Source organism: Suricata suricatta, chromosome 3 (genome assembly GCF_006229205.1).
Source record: "Suricata suricatta isolate VVHF042 chromosome 3, meerkat_22Aug2017_6uvM2_HiC, whole genome shotgun sequence".
Lineage (NCBI taxonomy): Eukaryota > Metazoa > Chordata > Mammalia > Carnivora > Herpestidae > Suricata > Suricata suricatta.
Window position 1 is genome coordinate 139,282,798 of NC_043702.1, and position 9,124 is coordinate 139,291,921.

The following is a 9,124-nucleotide window of genomic DNA, read 5'->3' on the forward strand; positions in this document are numbered from 1 at the left end:
TGCTGTGCATGCTGATGCTGACCTTCATGTTCATGGTGCTGGAGGTGGTGGTGAGCCGGGTGACCTCGTCCCTGGCGATGCTCTCCGACTCCTTCCACATGCTGTCGGACGTGCTGGCGCTGGTGGTGGCGCTGGTGGCTGAGCGCTTCGCTCGGCGGACCCACGCCACCCAGAAGAACACGTTCGGCTGGATCCGGGCCGAAGTGATGGGGGCCCTGGTGAACGCCATCTTCCTGACCGGCCTCTGCTTCGCCATCCTGCTGGAGGCCATCGAGCGCTTCATCGAGCCGCACGAGATGCAGCAGCCGCTGGTGGTCCTCGGGGTCGGCGTGGCCGGGCTGCTGGTCAACGTCATGGGGCTCTGCCTCTTCCACCATCACAGCGGCTTCGGCAACGACTCCGGCCACGGCCACTCGCACGGGGGTCACGGCCACCCCAAGGCGGCCCGCGGCAAGAGCAACCGCCCCGGGAGCAGCGACGACAGTGTGACCCCGGGCGAGCAGAGACCCGAACAGGAGGAGACCAACACCCTAGTGTCCAATAGCAGCAACTCCAACGGGCTGAAACTGGACCGGCCAGGTGAGAGGGGAGAGTGGCCGCCGCAGGTGGCTGGGTCAGGGGCAGCCGGGACCCTGGCCTGGCCCGGAGCGGGATGGCCGCACGCCCCCTGGTGCCCGAGCCGGCTGGCGCCGAGCCGCCTTCTCCCCGCGCCCTCCTGGTCCCGCACCCGCGGGGCCCACGAGGAAATAGGACCCCTTACGGCCGAGGTGCTAGGAGCCGGGGCGGGGGGGGGGAGGCGGGGGGAGGGCCCGGCCGGGGTGTCAGTGGGGACCGTGGTTTTGAGAGTGGGGAAAGGGTGGGCCCGCTGCAGTCCACAGCTGCACTTGGCCGTCCTTGCAAGAGACCGCCTGCTTTTGCTTTTCACAGGATCAAAAGGGCTTCCTAATTAAATTCCCTCTTGGGAAACGGAGAGAACCCCCAGTTCATCCTTGGTCGGTGGCTACTTGAAACCTTGCCCTTGCCCGAGTAGTTCTTGGGCCCTTTAAACAAGTTTCTCGGTGTTGTATTCAGAGCCAGCTAGCCACCGACTTTCCTGAGCTCAAAACCTTGGTTAGAGATGTCTTTTAATGAACGGCAATGTGTGTTTCAGTTAATTGTCTAAAATCGAAGCCTGGTCCTGAAAATCCTAGATTTAGGACCTGTCTGGTCACATTTCACACTTCACTGAGGACTTTTCAAAATCATCTTAAAATAAAAGTGATGGCAATTTATTCTTTTTTTTTTCTTTTTTGCTGTATGCTTTTCATTCTAAACATAATTGTGCACTTGAAGGAAGTTTGGAAAATGTTGAAAGAAAGGCATAGGAAAAAGGATTCAACCAAAGTCCAACTACCCAAGCTCCATGACACTAACAATTTGGTGTATTTCTTTCCAATATTTTTTTTCATTTACATTTATTTGCTTGGTAGTGTGATACTACACAGACAGTTTTTGCCTTTTCAAGATGCAGGGTGTCGTGTTAATGACATTCAACTTATACGTTGAAAAGGTTTAAGAAACGATTGAATTTCCCCTCACCCCCACTCTTCGAGGTGTTATTACAAAGAAAATTAAGCTGCTCTCGGGTGTATACAGTAAGTCTTTTCAAAGATGGATACGTTGGGTTTAAGAGCTAGTAGGATTGATAGTGATCATTCATTTCAACTTACCTGAAGTTTATGATTGTTGATGGGTTTGTGTTGTTGATATTTCAGTTTCTGAACTCTCTTTACCAAGAGATTCTATGGTTTATATTAATGATAAAAGTTTAAAAGGTAGCCACTATACCTAAATGACAGAGTGACTAGAGCTGTGTGTGACAAATCAGGCATTTGTAGTAGATTTCACCACAGTTATATTTGATTTGTGGGGGGTAGCATTCAATTTTATGTTTTCTGTGCGTATACACCGAAAAGTACAGTGGGATGTTCCTAGGACCCCACCCCCACAGAAAAGATGAAATTTTTCTTGGAGGCGGGGAGGTAGGAGGGTGGTTAGGAGGATGGGGAAAGTGTAGTATCTTCTTAATAACTTGATTTAGGCCTGGCCATTATGCCCTGGCTTGTTCCCAGTATGTCAGTTTATATTAAACTGCCCTAGGCACATTTTTAAATCATATTTTATGAAGTGTTCACCTCCTTGACCAAGATGGAATTAGATGAGGATGTTTATATAAACACTTTAAATGTATTTGATACAGCATTGTTCTTTCTTTGTAGATCCAGAAAAGTCCAGGGACGATGCAGTGGAAGTACAAGTCAATGGGAATCTTATCAGAGAACCTGACCATATGGAATTGGAAGATGATAAGGCTGGACAACTTAACATGCGTGGAGTTTTCCTGCATGTCTTTGGAGATGCTTTGGGTTCAGTGATTGTAGTAGTAAATGCCTTGGTCTTTTACTTTTCTTGGAAGGGTTGTCCTAAAGGGGTGTTTTGTTTGAATCCATGTATCCCTGACCCCTGCAAAGCATTTGTAGAGATAATTAATAGTACTCAAGCGACAGTTTATGAGGCTGGTCCTTGCTGGGTGCTATATTTAGATCCAACTCTTTGCGTTGTAATGGTTTGTATACTTCTTTACACAACTTATCCGTTACTTAAGGAATCTGCTCTTATTCTTCTACAAACTGTTCCTAAACAAATTGATATCAAAAATTTGTTAAAAGAACTTCGAGGTGTTGAAGGAGTTGAGGAAGTTCATGAATTACATGTTTGGCAACTTGCTGGAAGCAGAATCATTGCCACTGCTCACATAAAATGTGAAGACCCGACATCATACATGCAGGTGGCCAAAATCATTAAAGACGTTTTTCATAATCACGGAATTCATGCTACTACCATTCAGCCTGAATTTGCTAGTGTAGGCTCTAAATCAAGTGTGGTCCCATGTGAACTTGCCTGCAGAACTCAGTGTGCTTTGAAACAATGTTGTGGGACACGGCCACAAGCCCCTCCTGGAAAGGATGGAGAAAAGGCCCCAACAGTTAGCATTTCCTGTTTAGAACTTAGTGACAATCTAGAGAAACAGCCCAGGAGGACTAAAGTTGAAAACATCCCTGCTGTTGTGATAGAGATTAAAAAAATGCCAAACAAACAACCTGAATCATCTTTGTGAGTCTTGAGAAAGAGGTGATATTTGACTTTTGCTTTAAACTGCAAGAGGAAAAAGACTCTATTGAAATTCTAAGTTTGCCAAGTAGTGTAATTGAAGTCCTTGTCTGGTCACACAGTTTAATTCTATTTTTGTAAGAACATAATGGGACTGCTTAACAGAGTTCTATATTACAACTTTGTGATTATTAGTGCAGAGTACAGCGATGCTGTAACAATTTTGGAAAGCCAGTTTTAACACTATGTTACATTTTTGTTTAAAATAAGTATAAACCTTATATGACATAATGATATTTGATTTCCAGTTTTTCCATGGCAAAAAATTCATTAGGGGGATAAATAAATTAAAATTGTTACTGGACTTTCTCTGCTTTTCTTTTCCCCCAGTGTTATACTTTATTTATTAGAATTAGAATCACTAAACTTTAAAAATCATCAACAGGTTCATTTCGTTTGACATTTTGGGTAATATTTACTTGCCCTCTGAGTTCATTACGTAGCATAATGGCAGCATGTTTTTAAGAATGACTCATGGATATTATTAGGAAAAGTTCCCCTTTTTCTCCATGTGGGGTATTTATAATATTAAAGATCAGTTACTATCCTGGGTTCTATCTTGCGAAGTATTATTCTAATAAACAAATGAGAACATTAACAAGTTGAACTATAATTTACATATCATAGGGCATCTGGAGAGGAAGAGCAGGGAAGAAGGTTCACCAAATTAAATATTTAGATTGTGGTAAGCTAATATTTGGACTGCATTTCTAAATTATTCGGAGAATCTTAATTCATGTTTTCTTTTACCAAAGTTAGTCTAAAACATGGACATGTTCACCAGCATCACTTTCTTTGAAAGATTGGCATTAGGAACACTGAGCTGAAAAGTTGGTTTACGAAATATATACAGTAAATATTTTTAAGGACATTAGAGCTAACCTAATAATTACATGTTAAATGGCAAGCTTATTAATGTAATCTTTTAAATTGTATATATTAAAAAAAAAAAGTCATTTCACAGTGACCAACCACAAATGGATCCAAACAGAGCTTTCTCAAGCACAACCAGCAGTTCTTGTGCTTTGCCTGGAGGGTTAATGCAATTTGGATATTAAAGTCTTAAAAAGCTAAGTCGGTGAAGGCAAAATTAATGATTAAGATTCTGTAGGTCATCCTCTCTTGACATTGCTCGGGTCTTCCAATAGTGGCCTATTTTGCAAGATGCCACAGTATCTACACAGGATGTTCTTGGCTATCACATTGTTGCTGTGGGTTTCAGATCCATACACAAATAATTATTTAAGGCTAGTTAAGTTATATTTTTCTTGACAGAGAGGGGTTATGCTTTGTGAAGAAACTAGAGTTTTGTCCTCAACAAGATGAATATGAATATCGGTTATGTATAGCTCTATTTTTCTAGAAATAAGGTATCCTGACTACTTCAGTAACTTTTATAGCTGACTACTTTTGGGGTAGCTGTCTTTTGGGATTTGAAATAATTCATTGTTTAATGGGTCTTAAGATGAAAATGTTGGCATTGGGCAGTTAACTTTTTAAAGGATCTTTTGTGGTAGACGGTGTGTTTTTTTCTAGTATAAGCCTATTGCTGGCAATGGGCCTATTTAAGAACAGCCGATTTTTCCAAGGAGAATGAGGTAATTTTAGGAACACAGTTTGTAAGTTCACATTTGCCATAATGGGCCAAAACCATAACCTGCCAATTTGCAGTACATCTTGATCTTTTAATACTCGTATCTGATAATTGTGTAACTCAGTTCCTAAACTGGAAGTTACTTTGAATTTTGCAAAACAATTTTTTTAAACATGAAAATCGGGAATCTCCTTATTTGGGTAAATGAGAAAGAAAGCTTGAAACTGTACTGTTATCATGTACATTCCTGATTTAACACTTAAAACTACAAAACATTTTATTAAGATCTTAAAACAGTCTCTGTTATAGAAACATTTTGGTAATGACACATACAGTAGGATGACTGGTTAAATGCATTCAGTGGGATTTTCTTTACAGATGCTCTATTGGGTCTTTCTTTAAGGTTGTACAATGCACAAGACACTAGCCAACTGAGGCTTTTTTGGTTTTTTGGGTTTTGTTTTGTTTTTTTTTTAATGGTGTACAGGCATGGGACAAGGGCTTTTTTTTTTTCTCCCCCCAAAAGTGCTTTGAAGGTAACAGCCTTTAGATTTCAGTTATTTCACTTTGTGTAATTTTTAAGTAGCTTACGTATAATAAAGGGGTACCACAGAATTCTTTTTTCAGAGGGCTTTGTCATAATAGCAAAATCAGTGGGCACTGACTCACCTTTTGAGTTTTAGCAGAGAATTATTTATTTCTTTACAATGCACTTTTTAACCCATTTTTAGCATTATCTTTTTCAAAATGCTTTTATATTTAAATATTGTGGGATTTAAGTGTCTTTTCCAAAATAGCTTATTCCTCCCTGAAAGAAAACGAGGGAAATACCCTGAATTATTAGGAGACTTAAACCCAGTATTTAAATATGCTGTTTTATAGCAATGCATCAATTTTAGGAGGTGCATCTCTCTTGCTGGCTCTTTTATATTTGAGCAAGATCAGTGTATTTAGAATATGTGTTTAGAAACTTGTCTGTTGTCTTGGTTTTGTGAAAAGGAGGTGCTGCATGTGCCTGAATTAAAACCAACGCAAATTTTTCCAAGCCAAATGCCGCCTTAGTGATGAGAGAGATTTCATTCTCCACTGTCACCTTATAGCTTCTATGATTGTTTAATAAGGTTTTTTTTGAAGGGCATCTGCATTGTAAAAATATCGACTAGAACTTTAAAATTTTTTCAAAATAGGACAAAAGTTTTGGTGTATAAATTTTAGCATTTTAGAAAACAATGTTTGAATAACTAAGGTATGTAATTTGAATAGGAAAAATTTCTATCAAGAGCACCTTGAAAAATCTCTGTAGGTAGAAGACTATGTTATAACATGTTTGTATCTTGTTTAACATGCCCAGTTCATTTTGAACTTTTGAAAGTTTGAAGGGAAATGGCCTATGGAACCTAATGTGAAGTATTTAGTAGGCTAACTGGTATTGAGTTGAAGATTTTTGCTGTTTATAAGCAGATATCATTTTTGAATAATATAAATGTCATTTACCTGCTGTCTTAAGATGTTCACACATACACAGATATGGAGAATAATTCTACAATATAGAAATATTTATTTTAATAGAGTTTCAGTTAAGTCCTAAAACAGTGTTAAAACTCTTGGGAAGGTGGAGGGGTTTTTGTTGTTTTTTAAATGGAAAACTGTCAAATACAGTGTTTGGCATCTGAAATGGGAATTGTAATAGCACTACTTGGATGTAGCGCTCCCAACCTCACTTGGCGATGCTGTTCTGTTGTACTCACAAGCTCTGGAATACCTAGCGGTCCTCTTCACTGGCACAGGAGCCTTTTGTATGTCATTCACTTTAAACTTTTAAACCAAAAATTTTGTGGTCCAGTGTCTTTGACAAAAAGATGCTGAAGGGAATGTAACATACAATTATTATGTGGCTATATATAAAAAGACACAAATTGCCATGTTATGGTTCTGCCTTGAAACAGCACAATGAAGCGTATCAATGTATTCTGTGATTCTTTATGAAACTTTCATGTTGTGTTGTTTTGTGTCGACCATAGCCTGTCCTTTGGGCCAGATGTGGCACAGTTAAATGCAAGTATCATCTCATTAAATGCAGATGCAGATCAAATGTCCTTTAGTGCTGCAACATTTTACCTAACTTTTTGTATGTTTTATGACTGTGCGTTGTTTTCCAAAGCTGTTCCTACCTCACCATGAGGCTTTATGGATTGTTATGTATTATAAATGTTCTTTATGAGACAGACTACTGTGTTTCTTCTCATTTATTAAACATTAAGTAGAAAAATAAACTAATTTTAATATCTACTTCATCGTTTTGTGCATGTGGCCTCCCCTCCTATACTAGGTTGGGTCGTGTAGACTTAAAATATTTAAAGGGAAATTGCAGCTTAAGTGTTGCTAATGCACAGAGTGGCCAGGTTATAGGATAGTAATGTGGGAAAATGTAGGCAAAAATTGCAATAGAAATTGAAGGGCTAACATTGCAAAGGCTCACTAACATGAAATATATCCAATGGCTGTGAAATGTTTTTGTTAGAAACATTAAGCTCATACGTTACGTAATTAGAGGTTAACCTGCCTCTTTTGATACTTGCTATTTGTAAGCATAGTTACTAATACGGATTATTAAATGTTCTACTATTATATGATCATCTGGAACTTCTAACCCAGGAGTACATTGGTTATATGAGTTCAGGACTGTGATAAGTGTAGTCTCTCATATAAAGAATTTCTTGAAAGAACTTGTGCTTTTGGCTGGGAGACAGCATATAAAAATTGCATAAGAAAAAATCAGTTGGCAATAAATGGCAATAGATAATAGAATTGACAAATACAGTAGTACTCCAAGGAAGGGATGAAGATCTTTGGAAAGGATTCATGTACATTAAAATTGAGAGGCAAGAGGGCATGGGATAGTACAAAGGGCTGAGGACCAAGAGGTAGGAACTTGTTAAAGGTTGAAGTGCCATGTCAACCGGTTTGAATTTGTTTTACAGGAATGGAGGAAGCCATAATTGGGAAAAATGAGAAAGTGGAAAAGGATACAGGTTAGCTTTGGCATGGCAAGTAGCAAAGTGAGGCTGCAAGACAAATCGGTTCATTCGGTATTCAATACTGAGAGAATGAACTAGTTCCCAAATACACATACCCACATTTACGCACATATACCACATTTCGATCCATTCCAAACACATCTTTGTTTATACCTTGTGAAATCAAAATGCACAGATATAATCAGTAGTATCTTACAGCTGTTGGCCAACTTATTTTTCTTATCTGAATGTAGTCTTACTGTTAAGGGTTCAGAAAAGAATTCTCAGGCAATATGGTCTTTTAAGAGGTATTTGCCAACATTCCCTACAACATAATTCATGTACTATGCATTGCACATCTGGACGAAAGCTGTTGCTTTTCAGTTAGATGAAAATACTCTAAAAGTCAGGGACAACATCTTTTTTTAAAGAATTTTGTAAAATATTTCTGAGTCTTCAGAATTGACTATCATTTTTCCTCCCCCACTGTAGGCTATATAGCTTTTTTTTTAAGTTTATTTATTCATTTTGAATGAGTGTGAGTTTGAGGCAAGGGGGAGGGGGGAGGAGAGGATCAGAGAGAGAGGGAGAGAGAATCCCCAGCAGGCTCTTTGCTGTCAGTGCAGAACCTGATATGGGGCTTGAACTCTTGAACCATGTGATCATGGCCTCAGCTGAAGTCAAGAGTAGGTTTAACTGACTGAGCCACCAGGTGCCCTTAGCCCTTTTCTCTTTTAAATCAAGGAATTTATGGCACTTTGTTATATTTGCTTATTTACAAACTTGTTGCCCTTTGGATTACAAACTTATGAGGTCAGAGCTGGCATCTATTTATTTGTCTAGATGATAGATAGATAGATAGATGATAGTAGATAGATAGATTAGATAGATTAGATATAGGTATTTATTTATTTATTATTTGAGAGAGAGAGCTCACAAGTGGTGGAGGGGGGAAAGAGAATCCCAAGCAGGTTCCACACCCAGCATAGAGCCCAACAGGGGGCTCGATCCCATGAATCATGAGATCATGACCTGAGCCAAAATCAAGAGTCCGAAGCTCAATGGACTGAGCCACCCAGGCACCCCCTATCTTTATTTGCTCAGGACTTAGCACAGGGAATGGCACACTGTAGCAATTCAAAGGTGTTAAAATGAATATTGAGTAATGGTGGGAGTGGAACAAGAGAATACTGTTCATAGCTAAAATATTCCTAGTGCTGAAAATACAGTAATAATATTAATAGCCACAATATTCTGGGCATTTATAAAAATACACAAAGTGACACACAGTTTCATTTATTTC

At 39.3% G+C, this 9,124-nt stretch overlaps 1 protein-coding gene across 1 annotated transcript; it reads left to right on the plus strand.

Annotated features, from left to right (window-relative positions):
• The first annotated feature begins 6 nt into the window (after positions 1-6).
• Positions 7-7,093, plus strand: SLC30A1 (solute carrier family 30 member 1). Its single transcript, XM_029935324.1, has 2 exons — positions 7-579; positions 2,259-7,093. Exons 1-2 carry the CDS (start codon positions 9-11, stop codon positions 3,155-3,157), a joined length of 1,470 nt encoding a protein of 489 aa, XP_029791184.1. The 5' UTR covers positions 7-8; the 3' UTR covers positions 3,158-7,093.
• The last annotated feature ends 2,031 nt before the right edge of the window (positions 7,094-9,124 follow it).

What these genes read in the sequence shown, in the direction of transcription:
- SLC30A1 (XM_029935324.1), top strand. Translation starts at nt 9, where the DNA reads ATGCTGATGCTGACCTTCATGTTCATGGTGCTGGAGGTGGTGGTGAGC. An exon ending in GCTGAAACTGGACCGGCCAG is followed by an intron (nt 580 to 2,258) that starts GTGAGAGGGGAG and finishes CTTTCTTTGTAG; the next exon opens with ATCCAGAAAAGTCCAGGGAC.